This window comes from Nansenia antarctica (genome assembly GCF_963989245.1).
Source record: "Nansenia antarctica genome assembly, chromosome: 4".
NCBI lineage: Eukaryota > Metazoa > Chordata > Actinopteri > Argentiniformes > Microstomatidae > Nansenia > Nansenia antarctica.
Window position 1 is genome coordinate 54870250 of NC_137689.1, and position 23778 is coordinate 54894027.

At 40.9% G+C, this 23778-nt stretch overlaps 3 protein-coding genes across 3 annotated transcripts; all 3 read left to right on the forward strand.

Annotated features, from left to right (window-relative positions):
- Positions 1–166: 166 nt before the first annotated feature.
- LOC308155572 (guanine nucleotide-binding protein G(q) subunit alpha-like) lies at positions 167–4292 on the forward strand (the record flags this gene model as incomplete). The annotated part of the gene is made up of 8 exons (XM_080528913.1): positions 167–342; positions 666–853; positions 1497–1681; positions 2267–2421; positions 2660–2788; positions 2993–3122; positions 3616–3769; positions 4102–4292. The coding sequence occupies exons 2-8, from the start codon at positions 718–720 to the stop codon at positions 4290–4292; spliced, it is 1080 nt and encodes a 359-aa protein (XP_080385039.1). The 5' UTR covers positions 167–342; positions 666–717.
- A 3007-nt stretch (positions 4293–7299) lies between these two features.
- On the forward strand, positions 7300–11007 carry LOC308156102 (guanine nucleotide-binding protein G(q) subunit alpha-like; the record flags this gene model as incomplete). The annotated part of the gene is made up of 7 exons (XM_080529461.1): positions 7300–7420; positions 8800–8984; positions 9182–9336; positions 9574–9702; positions 10226–10355; positions 10549–10702; positions 10817–11007. 7 exons carry the CDS (start codon positions 7300–7302, stop codon positions 11005–11007), a joined length of 1065 nt encoding a protein of 354 aa, XP_080385587.1.
- A 5657-nt stretch (positions 11008–16664) lies between these two features.
- prune2 (prune homolog 2 with BCH domain) lies at positions 16665–21399 on the forward strand (the record flags this gene model as incomplete). The annotated part of the gene is made up of 9 exons (XM_080529768.1): positions 16665–16722; positions 16906–17106; positions 18952–19131; positions 19313–19415; positions 19783–19914; positions 20239–20325; positions 20543–20641; positions 20783–20821; positions 21348–21399. 9 exons carry the CDS (start codon positions 16665–16667, stop codon positions 21397–21399), a joined length of 951 nt encoding a protein of 316 aa, XP_080385894.1.
- Between the last annotated feature and the right edge of the window lie 2379 nt (positions 21400–23778).

Here is a 23778-nt window from a genome sequence, read left to right on the forward strand (position 1 = left end):
TGTTGAATGGACATGCCCTTACGAGCCTTTCCCATCTAAACACACCCCTCTTCAGCTCCGAACGTCACATGGTTCGGGAGGACTCAACCCAGGATCTGCACCTAATGAAATGAAAATCACAGACGGGACAAACGGAATTGGGAATAGAAAAGATAGGCTGAAGTTGATCAATGAATCATGATCAGGCATTATGTGAACCGGACCAGCATGTCCGGAATCTTCTTTTCCCGTGGAGTATAACAGAATTTTTGTATTTTTTTTAAATAGTTGGTAACGATATATGGAGTAGCCTAAAAGTCCGCCATATTCAGCCTCACCACGCCCGGAGTTCAACTATTAGGGGTAGGCTAAACATTTGCTTATTGACAGAAGTGAAGTAGTTTGTTTGTCAATTAAGAATTAAATAGTAAGATTACCGCAGCATACAAGGATGGTGTGTAAAGAAAGAGAAGCATAGTTTTTATATCTCTGCTGTAAGAATCTGTTGCTGCTAGGAATCGTATTCGCGTAATTACGCTTACGGAGATATCCAGATCGAGACAGTTTGACGAATCCACGGAGCTTATAGACAAATCAAAACATATTTTCAGTTAAAGCTGTCCCTTTAAGATTGCCAAATAGCGATGTAACATTTTCAAAATGTGTTTTTTCTTTCTCACTGTTAGATATCGGCCACCTCGCCCAAAAGTAAGTGTTTTCCAGACCCGAGGGAGAGTCATGACTTTGGTCTCCGTAGGGGCCTGCTGCCTCAGCGAGGAGGCGAAAGAAGCTCGACGGATCAACGATGAGATCGAGAGGCAGCTCCGCCGGGACAAGAAGGACTCGCGTCGGGAATTCAAACTACTGCTCCTCGGTAAAAGATTTCCTCTAATTCATTTACGTTGAAATGATCATATTTTATGCACATAAGGTCAAGAGATTACGCACATTTTTACTACAAATCTAGGCATATTGAAACAAAACACAATTGTTTCATTTAGGCAACAGTTATGCAAAGTTTAAGACTTTGGACTATTTTACTTTCAACGTGAACATAATTGACTGGAGGGAATGAGCTCCCACGGAATTCTGATAAAAAATAATAATATATGGCACACCCAATTAATGTAACGCTGAACGACTGTCACCTTGCCAGGACCAAGGTAAAGTAGTCATAACTCAATAACATAATGTTTACAGCAGGCAGGCCCATGTCGTTTGTTAGATGGCCAGGGAAGTTTTACGATTAACGACTGGTCCCGACTTGTCGTGCGGACCAACATTTCTCAGATGTTCGACTCTTGCTATGGATGATCGCCCATTTAGGTTAAGAAATCTATGTCATTGCCTACTAATTTCACAGTAATTGATCAACACATCTGATGACATAAGAAATAACTTAGATTAGATTATAAATGAGAAAGATGATCTTCTATCTCAAAGTAAAAAAAAAAAAAAATCCATTAGCTGTGAAAGTGAGACTGTGGCGATTGTTAACCTATCTTCTCATTGCTCAGGGACTGGTGAGAGTGGGAAGAGCACCTTTATCAAACAGATGAGGATCATCCATGGCTCTGGTTACTCAGAGGAGGACAAGAGAGGCTTCACCAGGCTGGTGTTCCAGAACATCTTCACAGCCATTCAGGCCATGATCCATGCCATGGAGACCCTACAGATCCCCTACAAATATGAACATAACCATGTAATGTGACACCTTTACCTCTCTATACAAACTTCTCTGTGTTGGCCAACAGTCTTTTTCTGGTATACAAATAGATACCGGTTGTTCCGTCATGCTTTGTAAATAGAACTTACTGCCTCTGAGGGTTACTGAGGCCCATAGTAAGGTGTTGGGTGATGTCATTATATCTCCAACTTTGTTTACTTTTGCTAACCCGACAGTGACGTCATTACATAGCTACTGAGCAGGGTGGACAGTCTTGTGAAAAGTCCACATGTGGTTTGACTGTATGTAGGCTCGCAAAATAGGGCAACTCCTGGGACAAATGCCACCGGAGAGACAGAATTACTTTGATTAATTGTCCGGCACTTTATCCCTAAAAGCCATCATATTAATCACACAAATACATAGGCTCACACGAATGTGCTGACACCTATTTCAATTCCAGGTAGGTCTGAGACCAAGCGAAAACAATCCCACCCCCCCTCCTGCCCTCTTGCTCCATTCAGCCTGGAATGTGTGATTACTCAGACACATTAACCACCGGACTACCCTTGAGGCGGCGATGTTTCTCATTTAATAATCACTCTGTTTCTCCTCTTACAGGGCCATGCAAATATTGTCATTGGAGTGGATGTGGAGAAGGTCACAGGGTTTACAGATCCTTATGTAGACGCCATTAAGAGTCTATGGAAGGACCCAGGGATCCAAGAATGCTACGATCGAAAGAGGGAATACCAGCTCTCAGACTCTGCCAAATAGTGAGTAAACACAGACGCCACTGTTCTCAGATTCTGCCAGACGCCACTATGTCCGACAACCAGTTACACCCACAATCATTGCTCATACATGTACGATTGATCTAATAACGGTAACGGCTTAGATGAACAATCTGTATCTCGTTAATTCAGTTAATGAGGTACGAGAAGTGATAATGTTTAGGAAATGAGCAGTTTAAGAATGAATTAACCCCATCTCTCTCTCATGCCATGTCCTCAGCTACCTGAATGCACTGGACCGCATCTCGGAGTCGTCTTATGTGCCCACCCAGCAGGATGTGCTGAGGGTCAGGGTCCCCACCACAGGCATTATAGAGTACCCCTTTGACCTTCAGAGTGTGGTCTTCAGGTAAGCCCCGACACCCAACTGTATCTCTGCCTGCCTGGTGGTTAAGACTGGTAGACCACATCTACAAACAGACCTGAATGCAAATATTGACATTGCTCCATGCCTTTCAAGTTGAGTGTAGGTAGTCGTTACCACGTAGTAACAGTATGACTGTGACCCCTCCTAAGCTCTAAGCCATTGTCGATCACACTGTGTCGGTTTCAGGATGGTGGATGTTGGCGGTCAGCGTTCGGAGAGGAGGAAGTGGATCCATTGCTTTGAGAAAGTCACGTCTATCATGTTCCTGGTGGCTCTCAGTGAATATGACCAGGTCCTGGTGGAGTCGGACAACGAGGTGAGATCTGGGTGGGCACAGTGAGTGCACAGTGGAGCGAGCAGCATCCAGCAAGAGATAATCAACTAGTCAGCCAGAGCACAGTGGCACATTGTTTCACCACTCATGTTGAATAAGCCCAAAACTGTTATGTAGAGATGACCCACATTTCCATGGACAGCGCCCAGCGACCACCCGCCCGCCCAGCCCCCCCCTGTCCCCCGTCCAAGTCCCCTGTCCCCCCAGCCCCCCTCTCCCGTTAGCTGATTTCAACCTGGACTTTCATTCATTCATTGGCTGGACCGTGACCTGCTTAGTGTTAATACACAGTTTTCACCTGCAGGGGGAGCCCTTCAGTCACTGGGAAAGATTCTATGCACTACACACATTGGAGAGGGCTGTTTGCTGGACAGTATTTTTGCATGCACAATCACTGCCATGTAATTTAACCACACGGTGGAAGAGTGCTGCTAGTCTCCTCAAAATTGCGTTTTGTGTTTTCTTTCCCCCACAGAATCGAATGGAAGAAAGCAAAGCATTGTTCCGCACAATTATAACCTACCAGTGGTTCAAAGATTCCTCAGTCATTCTTTTCTTGAATAAGATAGACCTGCTAGAAGAGAAGATAATGTTCTCACATCTGGTGGACTACTTCCCTGAATATGATGGTAAAAGAACATCTCTACTTTTAATGAAAAACTCTTAAGAATTTTGTGTCTACATGGACCATTATTACATTGTCAAAACCAATCAATGCGCAATTGAATAGTGCTCAGTGAACTATTCAAACTACTCAGTTATATATACGTTCATATATGCCTTTGATAAATTGCTGTATATGAACAACACCAAGCCATCTAACACCCTTCACACCCTAGATCAGCCACGTCCCTTGAAACCAATCCCTGACAGCCACAATACTATTTCTCTGAAAGTGACAGAGGATTATTTGAATATGTCACGATTTCATGACTGATATTATTCCATCTCTCTCTTTCAGGCCCTCAGCGGGATGCTCAGAAAGGAAGAGACTTCATCTTGAATATGTTTACGGACCTGAATCCAGACACAGAAAAAGTCATCTACTCCCACTTCACCTGTGCAACAGACACAGAGAACATTCGATTTGTCTTTGCTGCTGTCAAGGACTTCATCCTACACCTGAACCTGAAGGAGTACAACCTGGTTTAAAGACTACTGTGGACTGTGGTCACACCTTAATTCAATCTGCTTTTACAGCAGTCAGAGACGAGGGCCAAGAGAGCACAATTCTCCAGACTGCCTTTCTCTACGGTGAAAACACTATTACCCACAATGGGAGATCGAAACTGCAGAGATTTTCCTCAAATGACTGTATTTCATTTCCAATGGATTTCTGCTTACCAAGTGGTATGTATTTTTTTTTATTTTGTGTTGGTGCACCATATTATTGTGCCTTTTTGAGGAGAGAGGATTCTGGTATGCATTGAAAGTTATGAACTCTTGTAAAACACACTAAAACAGTGTAAACACTTTTCATGAGAATGGAAAGAGTGTTTTCATGTTGCAGGTCTCTGGGGACCTGTGACCCATCTGCGCTCTGTTTAGCTGCACACACTCAACATGATATTCACCAGAATTCCTTGGTCGGGACGCCATAAGAAGTTCCTAGGAAGTTCGGGACAAATCAGAGACAAAATCCGGGTAGTATGAAAGGTTCTCCGACCGCGTTTGATGTGTGATGTTCAGGGACCTCCTGGACAATATCAAAGCGTGTTTGATATTTCATTGTGCCCAATGTGCATTCCACTCATGCTCCATGTTGTACTTGTTATGTGTGAAAGCCTCAACTGTTGAGATGGAACTTTCTCCTCTTAATGTTATGTGAAAGGCTATCTGACCGTAGGAATTCCTGTGTGGTGTAGTGTGTAGGCAGCACCTCAGGAGGATATGTAGATAACTGCTATGCAGCACCTCACATCACTTCTGTCAGTCGGTCACATTGTATTTTTTATTTTATTCATACATCGTTTAAGTATTTAAATGATTAGTCTTTCTCTGAGTTCAGAGGGGAAAAAAACAGTAATCATCCTTAGAACACTTACCGGTACACTTGCTTTTAGGTATTATTTGCACTATTTACACAAATTGTTGTTTTACTATTGGTATTTGGTACAGTATATACGTGTGGGTTATGTGTTGCCAAATTAATATTACCTCCATTAGCTACACACCCTATAAAGAAGGGTGAAATCTGAAGTCCACCATATTTTATCCAAAATATGATTGACTGGAGACACTTTTTGTGATACATGTCAACTACTAGTGTTATACCTATTATCAATGGTTATACTGTACCACACCTTCATCCACCATAACAGTGCATATATGTTCCTCATCCTCTATGAAGGACTGGTTTCTCCTTTAAGATCTCAGTGGAGATGTATCCTATTGCTTTGGCACAGTTTCAGTTCAGGGACAATTTTAAAGAGCATTACTGACAAACTCTAGTTCGAAAATCATTAATGAAAAAGGGCTGAGAATTTCCCCCAGATATACAGTTACTCCTTGCACTTTGTAAATATCAAATGGTACCGTTAATTATTGTGTGCTCTCCACTATCAAGGTCCTGTAAAATGAGTGTTTCAATTTACCTGCTGAAAGATTACTTTGTGTCCAATGGCCTGCTTTCAACACAGGCATTAATTTATTGCACTCTTTTCTTGAATCATATTTATATGTGTTTGAGACTACGAATAAATACTTACATTTTTATATTAATTAATAAAAACGTTCTCTGCACTATTAGATGCAATACGTGACCCATCTTCACACCCCTCTGTTGTTTTGTGTCAATTTAGGTATCTGTTTAAAATAAATCTCACATTACACATTTTTGTCAAATTGTTTCTGGACCATGTTTTGTTATTGTGATGAAATAAAATAATTCCCAATTGACACCTTGTCTCAACATCTTTTTAACTGTATATGTGTAGATTATCATTATGGTGAAAATTACAGTATGTCTGACTTTCTCAGCTCACCGTGGAGAATTAAAGCAGGTTTAAAATGTCATTAGCACACTATTGACAGTCCTGAAATATTATTTTGCACAACAGAGCTTCATAGATATCCTAATAGCAATAACTTAGATTTTCTTCCTGGAACAGTCTCATGATGTGAACTTTGTGTTGAGCTCACAACTAGGATACCTGCAAGGTTTTTATGCACAAAGTTATTCGATTTTTAATTAATATTAATGGTGGACAGATTAGAAATATATTTTAAAATGTAAAATTTGGATTAAAAAAAAACATGCTTAAAAGCTCTAAAATCACCTGAGTGATATTCATCTGGTCAGAGACAGTCGTGTGGCTGCAGGGTGCTGATGATGATAAACATACTGTAGTTACAGGTCCATTATGGTACACACTATAATGTGGTGGAGGATATGCTTGGCACAAAGTGTGTGTGTGTGTGTGTGTGTGTGTGTGTGTGTGTGTGTGTGTGTGTGTGTGTGTGTGTGTTATCTCAGCAACACTTTTCCATAGACCAGTTGAATATTCAGGTCAACAAGATCCATGTGCCATGAATAATGTCTTAACTGACATTCACATTGTTTATATGGGAATAAAGTGAATATTGTAAATGAGACCTGAATAGGGTATCTTCTTCAGGCAATGTACGTTGTGCCTCTAAAATACACATTTTATCCAGGTGAGAGATGCGATTGTATGTCAGAGGTCATGTCAGAACTTATTGCACAGTTCAACAGGCACATACAATACAAACCCTGTTGGTTCATATGACCAGAAGCCTAGATCAACCCAGATCTGGCTGTGGAAAGGAATTCCTCTACCAGAGTAATTGCCACAATCTTTACTAATGGCCAAGAATGTGACATTATAGGCAACAGCAAACATACCAGCTTTGACAACAAAACAATACAGAATTAGTGCCGGGTGGATATAAACACGGACTAAGTAATTTCTCTAAAGAGAAAAGAGGAACTGTTGTAAACTTCACGTCTCTCTTCCACCTGTACGGAAGGAATGCGAGACGCTTCTCGCCTAACAAGGAAGGGAGAAGGACTTCTGAATGTTAGTCGATCCACCTGTTCCGGGGGAGGAGGACGTTCTCATTACTCATTACATCTATTTCATGTCGGTTTCGCACACGTCGCAATTTATAGGCTACTAAACTTTAAGACTTCTCAAAGATGAATGAGTGTTGCATGTCTGAAGAAGACATCGTCAACCGTAGGATACACATGGAGATTGAGCGACAGCTCCGCCGGGATAAGAGAGAGTCACACCGGGAGTTGAAGTTGCTGCTTTTAGGTGAGTCATAAAGTAGCATCTAATCTATATAATGTAAAGTTGCAGTCAAGGGCTATGTCAGACAATTTGGAAGAAGGTGGTGAGTTTTCCTCTGTGTGTAAAGAAAGAGTCTAAAGACATCAATCGTAAATCAAATTGTCTATTGCAGGGACCCTATCTATAGTATAGTTTCTAGCTAATGTCATAAGTTACCCAATGAAATATGATTCTATTCAACCTTTCAGTGTAGGCCACTGACTTGCAGTAGATCCAATTGGCCGTCAGATTTGTGAAATGTGTATGATTTTGTGGGGATAGAATGATTTAAATTAATCAATCTATAGCAATACATTACACAATTGGCTACCTGTTTCTTAATTGGAATGAACTATTGTAGGCCAATGCTACTGTATTGAACCAGTGTACTACTGTATAAACCTGCCCCTGATACATGAATGCTGTTCACCAGACTGGGAGGCAGCCGGTCACATTCACACAGTTTATATCCTCCATACTGCAGTAACCTAATGATTTTGTACATTTTTCCATGATGCTATCATGATTGTTTTGAGTAGAGAGGTGAGTAGGTATGCGTCACCTAAACCCCATTCTCCACATATTTGATAGAAACCTGTTTAACCAGTAGATAATTCAGCTGTATAGACGTTTAGTGCCGTCCTGATTTTCCTGCTCTGAAAAAGGTCATGAATAAGTTGTCAATATACAGTCTCCCTCCTATTTTTTAACAATATCTACTGAATCACCTGAACCACACGTCTATCTACAGTATATAATGAAGCACATTCTGACATGATTTACTTTCTCTCTCTCTACCCCTCCCTCTCTCCTTCCCTCTTTCTGGCTATGTGGTATGTAGTAGTAATCAGCTATGTATTTTAGCTTGTATTGAATCAATAGCCATACAAGGACAGGCCAGTACTATGCAGTGCATTTTTACCCACTTTTCTGATGGTGACATTATTATTATCAGCCCCATATGATTGTAATGTAGCCAAGGAATACTTTTTCACACAGAACATTTAAACTATGTACTATAAAAAGCATTAATTGTTTGTGGGTTATTTCGGGAACAAGTTAGATATTACAGGACATTGAGGAAAGGTCAAAGCTACCATATCCTTCAACTGTAGTTAACAACCTCCTTTGAGAGGTTTTCCGTCTTGAAAGGTCACTGTAATGGCCAACAAGCCAAAGTATGCAATAGTGTGGATAAAGTGGGTGTTTTGTTATGGAACAGACAGACAGTCATTGCAGACAGCCTGCCATTGCAAGGTATTGGCGTTCATCAGATTTTATGTGTCACAGCAGTTATATTTATGGCATCTCTTTGATCTTATTTAATTTCCACCCTTCATTCTCCTCATCCTCCCATTGCTCAGGGACTGGTGAGAGTGGGAAGAGCACCTTTATCAAACAGATGAGGATCATCCATGGCTCTGGTTACTCAGAGGAGGACAGGAGAGGCTTCACCAGGCTGGTGTTCCAGAACATCTTCACAGCCATTCAGGCCATGATCAAGGCCATGAAGATCCTACACATCGATTTTGTAGATGACCAGAACATTGTAAGAAGCTTATCATTGAGAAAAACAAACTTTCCATTATTTGCATAGGAATCTTCATAGTATAAAACAAGCTAGGTGTTTTCTTCCGGGAATATGTTTTTTATTGTCATATTCAAAAATGTGTGTGTGTGTGTGTGTGTGTGTGTGTGTGTGTGTGTGTGTGTGTGTGTGTGTGTGTGTGTGTGTGTGTGTGTTAGAGCCATGCGGAGAAGCTGAGTAGAGTGGATGCAGTCGTTGTGTCCACACTAATTCCATGGCAGGTAGATGCTATTAGGAGGCTATGGAGCGACCATGGCATGCAGAAGTGTTACGAGCGCAGGAGGGAGTACCAGCTGTCTGACTCAACCAAATAGTGAGCTTTCTCTCTATACCCACTCACACAGACATTGTTTAACTCTATCAAATAGTGAGCCTTCCTTGAAGTGGATGCTTGACTATACCCACTCACAAAGGCTATGTTTAAAAAGACATGACAGCAGGGTGTATACAAGAAGTCAGCAATACCCAGATATGAGGTATCAATGGTTTAACACAGTGTCATCTTAATCAAAGTCTTTTCCAATGAGTTATCCTGTTATTTGCATTTCAGTTACCTGAATGACTTGGACAGAATCACAACCTCCTCGTACATTCCCACCCTACAGGACATCTTGAGGGTACGAGTCCCCACCACAGGCATCATAGAGTATGTCTTCGACCTCAAGACCATCGTCTTCAGGTCAGTGACCTCTGGAGCAGGAGTTAAAGGTCCAGTGTGTAGTTTTGTGCTTTGCTACTTGTTGTTGACACAATGAAAATGTAAATATCCCTATGTTTTTTTTTTTTATCATGGCAAATAGGTGTATATCCTTGTAAACAACCAAAACGTAAAAAGGGGGCTTTAAAGGCCAGTGGTCGAGCTTGACACCAGATTTTACAAAATGCTTTCGGGAACCAAAACTGAGCCCATTACTGAACGTTCCTTCAATCTCACTGCCTGATCTGCAGTGATTTATCATGGTCATTTAGCACTATTTCAAAGGTCAAATCCTACACAATGCAAAAGGAGAAATGAGGAGTTGGTGACTGACAGCGACAGCACTAATGGCACACTAGCTAATCATAGAATTATGACAATAATGCCATTGATAATAACCAGTATTAGGATAATGTGAGGGTAATGGTGGCATAACAGATATTCTTATCCTGATGGTGAATATTCTGGTGTCAGTTGTCCCCTGATGCCATGTTGTTTTGATCAGGATGGTGGATGTGGGGGGTCAGAGGTCAGAGAGGAGGAAGTGGATCCACTGTTTTGAGAGGGTCACCTCTATCATCTTCCTGGTGGCTCTGAGCGAGTACGACCAAGTCCTTTACGAATCTGTGAATGAGGTGAGGCCAAAGACTCAAATGACTTGAAGACATTAAGCAATGATCATTTATTATTTCAAATTGTATTATTCGCCTATGAGTATCTTTCCTGTTTGTTTGTTTTCTACCCCTGACTAAGAGAAAGTGATTCCTGTCCTCTTACAGTGGGTCAGTGACAAAGGTGTACTTTTTGTGATGGTGTTTGAATACTTAGAACCGATTGGAGGAGAGCAGAGCCCTCTTCAAGACCATCGTCTCCTACCCCTGGTTCCAGGAATCCTCCTTCATTCTCTTCCTCAACAAAACTGATCTCCTAGAGGAGAAAATCACACACTCCAACCTTGTTGACTACTTCCCAATGTATACCGGTTAGTCTTGTTTTATGTGTGTATACATATCTGTGGTATGATTTGTATGAATTATATGAAGATACTGTACAAAGTACACTTCCAGTGATGTTTTGTATTCATTTATTTGCAAAGGTCCTCGAAACAATGTAGAGACTGCGAAGAAGTTCATCCTGAATATGTACGTGGATCAGCACGTGGGAAGAAGCAAACCCCTGTACAACCACTTCACCTGCGCCACAGACACAGAGAACATCCGTGTCGTCTTCAAAGACGTCAAGAACACGCTCCTCAGAGACAACCTGGAACATTTCAATCTGCAATAGGTCAGCGTAAGTCAGTGCAGTAGATCTTCACAAGCTTGCTTGCTATTATAGAAATGATAGAAAGGGTCAGTCATAGTGTAAATCTCATGACTTCAGAAACACATAGATACTTTTATATTAACAATGAGTGTTTTCTACATATTTGACAAACCCATATTTTGCATTAAGAAAATTATGGAATTGTTCAGCTTTTTATAAATGACCATTGATAACTATTATTGTGCCCCTGTATATGCGTGTCATGTGATGGGGTGTCAGTGTGTCCAGCAGTAAACATTTAATTAATTAATTAGGGGAACCCTAGATCCAGAGGAAAATTGAATGCAAATTGAAGTTCACTCCCAGACAGAACCACCCCCCCCCCCCCCCCCCCACCCTCCCATGTTAAAAGGCGTGAGATAAACACTGTTAGGAATGTGGCCCACCCTGTCTCACAACCCAGGGCTCATGCATGTGGGACCAGGAAGTAAATAGCTTTGGAACCTCTGTTGCTTACTTTACAATGATGTCATAATGTATGCATGGTTCAAGTTGTTCTGTGTTGTATATGAAACCTGTATTTACTGTCATGTTTCATGATGTGTGTACAGTGTCTGTATATTTTTTACCAATCTTTTTAGTAAACAATTAAAATGAAATTAAAGGGTGTGTGTGTGTGTGTGTGTGTGTGTACGTGTGTACGTGTGTACATGTGTGTGTGCACACTCTCACTCCGTGAGACAGAAGGAGGGGGAGAGAGATTAAGAGAGACACAGAGATGTTATGAATAAATCATTCAAATCTACCTTTCTGTGAGTGCTGTCCTACTCATGTCTAATTTGACAAAGTGTGAGAAATAGAAAAGGTATTTCCTAAATGATATTTAATGTATTATGATACAGCCGTGTTGGTCAAGTACACAGACTGGTGTTGATTAACCATACAGTATGAGACTTAGGCGTGGCAGGAATCAGGATAATGTTGTGGCAATGACCTTTGTACCAAACATGCTGCTATGTCTGAGGTCAGTCTACTCTCTCTCTCTCTCTCTCTCTCTCTCTCTCTCTTCCTGTTTGATTGGTGAGACTGAGACGAAGGCAGAGGTGAGTGACTAAGGTGAAACAAATGTGAGCCCGACAAAAGAATATGCCATCAAAGAAAGGTACACCAATTACTGTGGTCAGTTCCCCTCAGTGTAAAGCACAAAACAGAGTAGTAGGAACTAAGTGCAAACAGTGGGACTTTTTATGTGCATTGTCTTCTTGTTTCTGTTTGTCTCATCACCATAGATGACAGATGACAGTGCTTTTTTATTTGTATATGCATGTTATTGTCCTCTGGACCATAATATATTTGTGGGAGGATAAGATTTATTGCTTATGTTAAAGCCACAATCCATAATTCATGAAGCAATTTTTGAATATATATATGTATTACATATAGCCTACCTATTACATAGATGCCTCATGGCCTTAATACAACTGTTTTGTTGTTTTTCAAATTATGGATTGTGTTCAATTTCTGAATATTTGCTAATCAAAGACCATCAAAGCATTCGAATTGTCTCTAGAGTAATTCTTTATTGGGTCAATGACGTGACGTGCATATTTTTGTGTCATGTATATTATTTCCATTTAAAAATAGATTAATCAATTCAAGTCATATATGATTTTATTCTATACAACATGGTTAGTTTGAATGTATTGTCAGTACATTCTAATAATATGGATTACTTTGTGTTTTAGCATCTCAAACCCCCAAAATGTCAGGTGGCGCAACCGTCTCAACAAAGGAACAGATTAAGAACACTGTTAAAAGTGGTATTTTAATAATAATATATTCAATATAAAATACTGTGGCATGATTTTATGTTTGAAACCTTTCAAATAAACACACATTTACAAATAACAATAGTTTTAAAGCTATTGAGATTATTGAGGAACTTTTGTCCCGTAAAAAAAGTTCCTCAAATGTCAGGGTGGCACAACCGTAAACATGGGACTTTTATTTTGAAATCAAGAGACTATTGCATCAGCCAAATGTTTCATCATCCAGAGGACCCTGTCTGACATCTGTGGCTGAGTGAAAAGATTTGTAGAGCGCTCTCAAATATTGATAAAAATAGATAGTTTCACCTCAGAGGTAGGAGGGTATATTTTCCATGTCAGGTTGTACAACCAATGTAAAACTAGGAAAATGTTATTTTATCATAAAACTACTATTCTGTTTTAAAATGATTTGTATGATATTGCTAGCATAGGTCAAAGCTAATGCAGGTGTCCAAGTAGAAGCCTGTTTAATTTGAAATCAGTGGCAAAAGTCAGGTGGTGCAACCGGTATGTCAGTTGGCGCAACCACAATTAATGCCACTATATGGAATAAATAATGTTATTTAAAGCTCCAAGATGCTCTAAAATGTGTATTTGTGTCTACTTAAATATATATTAACACTTTTAAACATTTCACGATTATAATGTCTTTAATTTTAATCATTTTAGATGCCGCTATCAGTGAAGGAAAAAGCAGCCCAAAAACAATGATTATTATTTATTTATTTTGTCTAATAGATATAGATCAGTGGAGGCTCCTCCATAGAGGTGGAGGAGGCCTGGCCTCCCCAATAATTTGAGAGAAGAGAGAGAGATTTTAAAAAGCAATAATTATATTTTTTATTTTTTATTTTTTATTTATTTAACAAAAAACATATTTTAAATTGTTTTATATTAATATTATTTATTAATATTATTTCCGTTTTGTTCATAAATATTTTCCATGGCTAAAACCCAATATTGCAATTGTAAAGCACCTACAGGCCAGAATCCCTATCCGTTTCTATTGAAGGAGGCCAGGCCTCCTGTCGAAAAGTGGTTTCTCATAGAAGTCAATGTAATGCAATTTTTTTCATGGCAATATGTGATTGGCCCATCACTGAAAATGGGTGGGAACAGGAGGCCTCTCCTCCGTTGTAGTACTTTTTTTCCGCCACACGCGTGTATGAGTGCTGTTCTGCAGGATAAATATTAGAAATGAGTCCAGGGCTGAATGATTGACATTTTGTTCGTCCAATCACATGAAGCCATTTTGAGAATTCGCCAGTCACTTCAGTCAAAGAAACACTCCATAGTGTCTACGAGTGTCCTATCAACTTGTCCTTTACAGGACACGTCTAGAACACCCATGGCTATTATCCCTGAAAATAATAGCTCATTTGGCCAAATACTTTTGCTTAAAATGACCTCAGAAATCGGCGAGATTCTGGCGCGATTTATACATCGAATAGGTAGACAACATTTAGGATTTATTGAACAGTTTTATTTTTAATGTAGTCGATTTCGTTTTATTACAAGTCAATGTAATATTCTTCCATATCAAATGGAGTCCTGGAGAGAGTATGCCGCCCCTCAGCTAAACCAGTGGTGAGTTGAACTAATCAGATGTCTCTACCAGTGTTACACCACTAGTTCTCAGTAGTAATACCACTCCATTGCATGTCTGTGTTTCTCAGCAGATGAAGCCAGCTGGAACCAGTACTGTCCTCACAACATTAAACATTTTTATTTATTTATATTAAATATATTGAATAAAACTACATTTGATAAAGAAACTGTTACTTATCTTTTTTATATGCTAAACTTGATTAAATTGATGATTACATGTTGAAGCTGTAGAAGAAGAAGAATGAAAAATGTAGGCTAAACTAAATTGTTTTTTAACCACATAATTATCAAATTCCTGCCTTTTACACATGTTCACTGGGCATTTATATTACATCCAAATGTCATTTCTTAACTTAATTATCAGGCAGGCTCATAGACTTACAGCAATGTCATTTCTTCAGGCAGGCACATAGGCTAAGCTCTGCACAATGAATTCCATCAATCAGAACTTTCTGATTGTAGCTTACACTCCAAATAGTGTGCCTTTGTCCAGCACAAAGACAGATAAGAAGAACAGGGAACATTCCATCGCGAGTGAAGCGAGCAAGCGGAAAAAAATTGGCCTCCTCAATTCTGGAAGTCACCAGCCTCCACTGATATAGATAGATATATAGATAATAGATACATGACAAATATTTCACTTAATAAATAAATAATAGGAAAATATAAATACTTTAACAAATAATTGGTTGCGCCACCTGACAGTTTTTGAGCAATTAAGTTAGAAATACAGTAAAACATTTTTTTTAAACAAATTAACAAATGCGCATGTTTAAGCACATTGTCACATACTAAAAAAAATAAAATAATTAGAAGCCTTATTCGTCATTGACCCTATTGCAGTTTCAGAATTTTACAATTTTGTGGTATTCTTCAGCTCCTTTTCCAATCATAGTTTTTCTTTTTAGCCCTCAGTGCTTATGAAACCTTTTTCAGTTGCGCTGTCTGGCTCCTCTCAGCTGGTCACTATTAACGCACGCACGCACGCGCGCACGCACACACACACGCGCGCACACACAAACATACGCACACTTATTAATTCCCTGGTTATTAATAATAATAATGCACACATCCTACCAGAGGCAGCAACTGCCAAGAGCTGTTGAAGCAGGTGATCACCCTTATTTGGTAGTAGTCCTGGTCATGTGACCAGAAAATGGCGGAAGCTGTGAGCTGTTTGTAAGCTGAGCATCTCTACCGAGAGGCTGGGAGGAAGAGACAGAGAGGGAGGCAGGAACAGTGGGACACATCCATGCTCTGAGAAAGACAAGGACAGAGAACCCTGTGCCCCAGCAGTGGTGAGTGGACAGGATTCATATAAAAGGATAATAAGAGGATGGAGAAGAGAGAGATGTACTGTCTTTTTTTTTTTCTATAGCAGGGAGACAGGAAGAGATAGATCGATAGAGAGAGAGAGAGGTAGGGAGGGAGGGACTGCTGTCAACAGCACTGTGGTCCAGCACTGTATGTAAGATGGCTCAGCATCCTCAGCATGGAGGACAGCTGCCTATGGTTAAATTCAGTATCTGTGTGTGTGTGTGTGTGTGTGTGTGTGTGTGTGTGTGTGTGTGTGTGTGTGTGTGGGTGTGTGGGTGTGTGTGTGTGTGTGTGTGTGTGTGTGTGTGTGTGTGTGTGTGTGTGTCTGTGTCTGTGTCTGTGTCTGTGTGCCTGCGTATGTGTTTGTGAGTAAAACAGCAATATGCTATTGATAATCAGCAATGTTTTTGTCGCATTTTCTAATACAATCAGATTTCCTCTGGACACATCTGGGAAGAAAACCTGCGATCTGTATTTTCACGTGCGTAAGCACACGTGACGGTTGTGCATTTGCATCTGTGCCCAATCCGCACTGGAGTGAACGTGTGATCATTTGAATCAGCAGCAGCCGAGGCAGGGAGGAGAATGTTCCAGCCTCCCCCTCCCTTTCCCCTTCCTCCTCCCCCACCCTCCCCCCTGGATTATTCACAGCCGAGGATGAGAGATCTGACGACCTTTAACCTCAATACCCCTCCCTTACCCCCCCCCCCCTGATGTGGCCGTGTGTGTGTGTGTGTGTGTGTGTGTGTGTGTCACTCCTCTGTGTTCTCTCCTACAGTAGACTGATAGAGGAGAACGAACAGTGCGTGTCACTGTTTCACTGGACTCCTCTGTGTGCGTTTGGTGTGTGTGTGTGTGTGTGTGTGTGTGTGAGATGTGTCAATGTTTAACATGTGTTTTCCTACAGTAGGCCCCCCTGAGGGGATGGACCTGGCTTCTGAGAGTCACATGATGAGCTCCGACGGGGCAGAGGGCAGACCTGGTAAGGCTCAGAAATACATTGTTAATATTATGTGTGTGTGTGTGTATGGGTGTGGGTGTGGGTGTGGGTGTGGGTCACATTGTGTGTATGAGGGCAGATCACTTTGCCCTCAGAATTATAAATTCATAAATTAAGAGAGAGAGAGATAGTTGTAACATGCATCTACCTTGTACTACCCCACAGCCCCTCCCACCTCGCTACCCCTGCAGGGTGGCCCCTCCCAGAGGAAGAAGCTCTCCGCCCCACGTATCAGCCTCTCATTGGACCAGAGTGAAGACGACGCCCTAGAGACCCCCGACGACCTGGACATCAACGTGGACGACCTGGACACCCCAGACGAAGCGGACTACCTAGACTATACTGACAATGAGATTGACTGGGAGGGTGGGTCCATACCGCATGTAGGGTCCATACCGCAGACACTCTCGTACTGATCTAGTTTTCCGGACACTTCCACCCGATCGGGTCGGAAGATCTGGTGGACCAACGCATCAAATTTGGCCTTCTTTTACCGTTAACCTTACCTTGCATTTCTGTAGCCATGCCTTGCACTTGTGTGATTCACTAAAATCCAATAATATAAATTAATTCCCACCAAGGCAGGCTTGAGTCGTTGTTACTCCAGGCTTTTAAAGCGCTGTGCGAAAAAGCTTGGAGACAAGGTTACTTTCATACCTACCTCACCTGGCATTACTGTGGGTGCAAGAGTTATTCAATAGTGTATAGCTGGTCCACAGTCAAAAATGAGATTTACAGATTAGGTTTTACTATTTATTTTATTCAGGGATAGGAATCTACTCACCGCTGAAAAGAAGAAGCCTTTAAATCTCTTGTGTGCAGACTTTCGACACATCTCTTGCTCACAAGGTTTTCAGCTACTCATGCAGGAAAAGTGCTTATTCATTCATCACTAAGAATTGTATTACAGCAAAATTTGATCTTTCAATTATAGAGAAGCACATTTGTATTGAACTTCCATTTTTCTTCCAAGAGTGGTCAAATATCTCTTACAAATTCAGTTTGTTCCACAATTGATGCACCTTGGCAGGACTTCGAGGTATCAGCAGTATAGGTTTTCATTAGCTCTAGCCTACCCCTTTCATGAGTGGTGCAGTAAAAACAGTTTTTCAGTTGTATAATAACAATACATTTGATTTATGTGTGTTTTTCTGAACACCCCAAGACCCTTTACATCATGGATACTGAATTATCTCAAGCGGGGGGCCATTTAGCGGACACATTTATCCAGAGCGACTTACATTGCATTGAGTGCATACATTCTTCAGTATGTATGGTCCCAGCAGGAATTGACCCACAACCTAAGCGTTGTTAGCGCCATCATTGTTTTATTTCAAAATAATCTGTAGTGCAGTGTTTCTTTGCAATTTAGAGATCACTTTGTGCATTTCTATGCAGTTTAACACATTTCTTGAAACCTTTAGCAGGTCATTTTTATCGGAGATGAATGAATGAATGAATGAATGAATGAATGAATGGACTTTATTGTCATTGCTACAGTACAGGTACCAAACAACGAAATTTAGGAGGGGTGGCTCCCCTGGTGTTAGGAAAGGGAAAAAAAAACACTTTAAAAAAAATCACAAGAAGGGAAGGAGCTGGTTTACATAAATAAAGGCTATGTACACTATCCACTGTACTATACTGTACAGATAGACGACTAGGGTTGTCATATTGCACAATAGTATTGTTTCACGTTATTTAAAGTGTCACAGTTTGCAGGCTTGAAAGGTATATATTACAATAACAGTGATAAAAGATAGCACAAGAGCAGATGTAAGTCATATCAATAAGGTGGTCCATATTTCGTGTCACATTTAATGAAAAAAAATAGTCTTTATCCTATAATTTGGCTTTTAAATGCAGTCTCTTGAATAAAAAGTGGGGACGACAAAAATGTAATTTTCAAAAAGTGAGTGGGAGCCATGCTTAATGAAACCTACAGGACGCCCCTGAACATGAACATACGCAGCGGAAGGTCAGATGTAAATATGTTCAATGTGGAATCACAACAATTTATATGAAAATAAAGAATACAAAATAAAACATAGGCAGTCATTTCTAAGCGTTTTCCCGCAGGCCACCAATTGAGTATTACTGCTTTAGATAATAGAACAGCAGAAGAAGAATGAATTGACTCACAGTTTAGGTCCTCTGTGTTTTCTGAGAGTTAATTAACATGCAGTATTTCGACCTTTTCTTCAGAACCAGAACACCCGACAGCCAATCGGAGTGGTGCGGTGAAGGAGCAATGTGACCCTATCCCGACCTGCAGTGCTGAGGAGGAGCGTCAGGATGCCAAGCTGTGGAGGACAGTCGTCATCGGAGAGCAGGAGCACCGCATCAACATGAAGAGCATCGAGCCCTACCAGAGAGTCATCTCCCATGGAGGTAATGGCCAGTTACCCCAGACAAAGACAGAGAGACAGACAGGCATAGGACAGAGAAAAAGAGAGAAAAACAACCAAATACTGTACCAGCTCTTCCCCATAATCCCTTTTAACTGTCCACTCCAAAAATAATACGAATCTAACTGAAATCTTTCCTTCCCTTTCCCCCCCCCATCCATCAGGCTACTATAGAAACGGAATGAACGCCATCATAGTGTTTGCAGCGTGTTTCCTCCCGGACAGTGACAGTGAGGACTACCATGACGTGATGGAGAACCTCTTCCTGTGAGTCCTGCTGTACCACTCCCCACCTTCACCGGGAATCTCACACTCATAGATATTCACAAGCATTCATCACTGCCCTGAGTCTCACATCACATAACATGTACCTATTCTATTTTAGATACTGATGTCATTGTGTTTTCTTTCCAGAAAAAAGCTGGTTTCCCAAGCTGGTTTTTAATTTGGCTAGACAAAATGACCCTAAAGGACAATAATCTTCTTTTGATCTATATGAACCCCACTAGATCATTCATCCTGTAATAACATCTTGAGGAATGTCATCCTCATTGCTCTTTATACATGTTCAAAGTACCCCCCTGGATTGGTGTGTAGTGCAGGGCCCCTTCATGCTGTGTGGGCCTGTGTGCAGGTATGTGATCAGCACTCTGGAGCTGATGGTGGCGGAGGACTACATGATCGTCTACCTGAACGGAGCCACGCCCCACAGGAGGATGCCGGGCCTGGGTTGGCTCAAGAGGTGCTACCAGATGATTGACAGAAGGTCAGTTGACTGATTGATTTATTGCATCTAGAGATATAGATATAGCTAAAGCTGATTCATTTCATATTTAGATATACTGTGTGTATATATATATATATATATATATATATATATATATATATATATATATTTGTAGCGGAGGTGATTTGGAATCACACCTTTGTTATGAGGTAGCCCTGCTTGCGGCTTCTAAGCCCAGATATAGCCCCTGTGCCGGGAGGATCCATGCCAGAGGTCCCCAGTTCACGCCGGTTACGTATAGAAAGCCTACAGTCAGCTCCTCCATAGTGGATCATATTACATCATGAACAATGTTCCATCCAGGCTCCGGAAGAATTTGAAATCCTTCATCATCGTCCACCCGTCCTGGTTTATAAGGACCATCTTAGCCGTCACCAGGCCCTTCATAAGGTAATGATGGCATCTCTGTGTTACGTTACACACATTCATAATAATCAAGTTCAAATCACACATTATAGAGCAAGTTGATGTTTGAAGTGAGCAGGAAAATTATGTTTTGTTCAACAGTATCAAACATGTATAGGCTTTCGTTCAGCTTCAATGTGTGTGTGTGTGTGTGTGTGTGTGCGTGTGCGTGTGTGTGTGTTTTGGAATGTTTTTGTCACAGCACGAAGTTCAGCAACAAGATAAAGTATGTGAACAGCTTGGCTGAGCTGCAGGAACTCATCCCCATGGAATACGTTCATATCCCAGAGTGCATCATTAGGTGAGTTCAATCCTCCCATCTCCCCTCCTCCCCTGGATCCTAGCCCCCTCTCCTTTATCAGCCTGTGTGTGCCTGTATAGAGGTTTACCCTGTGAATGACACTCTATCGATTCATCTTCTGTTGGCATCTCTCACCCCTAGCCTTGATGAGGAGCTGAAGGAAGCAGCGGAAAACTCAAAGTAAGCATAGACTCAGTCCCTCTCATTACTCCCTTCACTGGAGAAACAACAGAACGTCCTCTGCCTCTGTTCTCCCTTCACCAGCCTCTCATTTATCAAACCCACCTGTTTAAGATCACAGACACTCCTGCTGGATGAGAGCCTGATGAGGATGTTTGATTCCCCCGTGTTCATAATTATGAGAAAAAAGGTAGCAGGACATAATAAGGACAATATGGTAAATTAATGTATGTCATTTGTCATCAATAGCATTCAACCACTCATTACGGTCATATGGTTGCCTAGTGGTGATGCATAACACCATGGAAGATTATCAGATACGAATGCAGAATTGCAGTAAGAAGCATACTTTAACTGTTACCATGTTTGCTGAGGCCCATATATACTATGACTTCTACGTGCTGCACAGACGTTTATGATCCATATGATAAGGCTTACATTATTTTAATTTTTCTTATTTTTTTTAACACTTTAACGTTCCCATATCAGAGCGGTCTGTGAGTGTTTCCTCTGTTCTCGTCCTTAGAGTGAGCAGCTTCCTCCAGGGACCTGAGCCAACCCCGGGGAGGCTAGAGTAAGACCTCTAAGTTGCTTGTTTAACACCTTACAAGAGAGATGGCCTTGTCTTAGTGCCCTGCCCTTTATATAAACACACCAATGTGTCTGTTTTCTTGTTCTCTCGGCAGACCTGATAAAGCCAACGGGAGCAGCTCTTAAACAACAATTCTATAGGAGTTCAACAGGAGTATGTGCGTGGTTTGCCTCAACGTGAAATTTCACTTAATTGTATGTAAACTGGATGCAGTAAGACAGATTTAAGGCATGTTACTGTGTGTGTGTGTGTGTGTGTGTGTGCGTGCGTGTCTGTGTGTCTGTGTGTGTGCGTGCGTGAGTGTGTGTGTGTGTGTGTGTGTGTGTGTGTGTGTGTTTCTGTGTTGGTCAGACATAACACTACACTTAATCCCTGTGTGCACTCAGAGTTAGATCTTATAAAAACCACTGTAACATCTCTCCACCAGGGGAGGATTTCTACCTCCACCAGCCTCCCCTCTGTTCTCTACAAATAGACGGTCAGACCCTAGATTAGATTAGATTACAGTACTATGATACTTGACACTACTGTAGCCCTCCACCATACCTACCATTATGATTCACTAGGGACAGTAAATAATGATCACAGTACACAAGTCCATTCTTAGCATCTAAGTTGTGTTGTACTTTGGTATTATGCATGAGAAGCAGCGAAGCAATAATATCTCACCCTTTAATGTTAGTTGTGTGTGTCGTTATAGAGTCATGATTTCCCACAAGACTACATGACATGAATGGTGGTATGTCAAAAACAATCAGACATCATATTTATTGGATGACAACACCCACTCGTCCCCTAGGAAATGACCAGCCTTCCATCAATCTTTTTACTTCAAGTCATTTGGAAAATGATGAAAATATTCCACCCATAAATCCCAATTATTACTTGTTACTTACTTATTACTTCCTAGTATGTAGGTACTGTAGATGTTTGCACTCCTCTGAGTGAATCTGAGATACAGAGGATGGAAAAGTGATAATGTATGAAATCAAGCTGTCAGTACATTTTAAGAGGATGCCCTTTCAGATGCTTCTCCTGTGAGCGTGTCGTGTGTGTGTGTGTGTGTGTGTGTGTGTGTGTGTGTCCTGTCAGTATGTGTTTCCGTCAGGCTCCCCTACACGTACTCACTGTCTAGGCCTCTTCTCTCTAGTCCCTCCTGCATCAGCAGGAACTCACCTCATGGAGTGAGAGGCTATAAAAGGCTAGTAAAGCACAATATTTGCATCTTGTGACTGTGTGACTGTGTGTGTGTGTGTATGTGTGTGTGTGTGGTTGTGTGTGTGGTTGTGGTTTTGTGTGTGAGTCAGTGCATGTCTCCTCATAGATTATCGATGGTCCTTTGACTCAGACTGTCTTCAACAGTGTGTGTAAAATGTGCAATGAAATTATGGAACACTACAATATATCAATAAAAACAGTTTTACTCTGTACTTTTTCTTCTGCGTTGTTCATCTCTTCTCCTGTGAGCGTGTTGTGTGTGTGTGTCCTGTCAGTATGTGTTTCTGTCCCCTACATTCACTCACTGTCTAGGCCTCTTCTCTCTAGTCCCTCCTGCATCAGCAGGAAATCACCTCATAACGGTTGAGAGGCTCTTTGTAAAGCACAATATTTGCATCATGTGACTGTGTGTGTGTGTGTGTGTGTGATTGGGTGTGTGTCAGTGCATGTCTCTTCATAGATTATCGATGGTCCTTTGACTCAGACTGTCTTCAACAGTGTGTGTAAAATGTGCAATGAAATTATGGAACACTACAGTATATCAATAAATACAGTTATGCTCTACTTTTTCTGTTGTTTTCTTTTTCATATTTTTCATGTGTAATCTGTTGTCCTGTGAGAGTGTTGTGTGTGTGTGTGTGTGTCCTGTCAGTATGTGTTTCTGTCAGTCTCCCCATCTACATGTACACACTGTCTAGGGCTCTTTGCAGACTCTCTTGCAACGGAATCACCTCATAAGGGGTGAGAGGCACTAGTCTGTAAAGCACAATATTTGCATTGTGTGACTGAGTGTGTGTAGTTGTGTGTATGTGTAACCCTTTAATGTGTAAAATGTTTCTATGAAATTATGGAACTACAGTATATCAATGAACACAGTTTTACTCTGTAGTTTTTCTTCCACGTTTATCATCATATGTAATCTCTTTGTCATTTTCAGAGGCATTTAATTATGCATTAAACGTGATGAATCTGCAGTCTCACTTCTCCAATTTAATCGTCATTAAACTTTATTTGCATCCTCAAATCAAAATGTAATGACAGCAAACAAAATGGAAACCAATTATACAAAGGCAATTGACAAAACCATAACTCTGATTTAGAGTGTTAAACTTCAACACCACAACAACCACCAAGTGTAGTAACATAG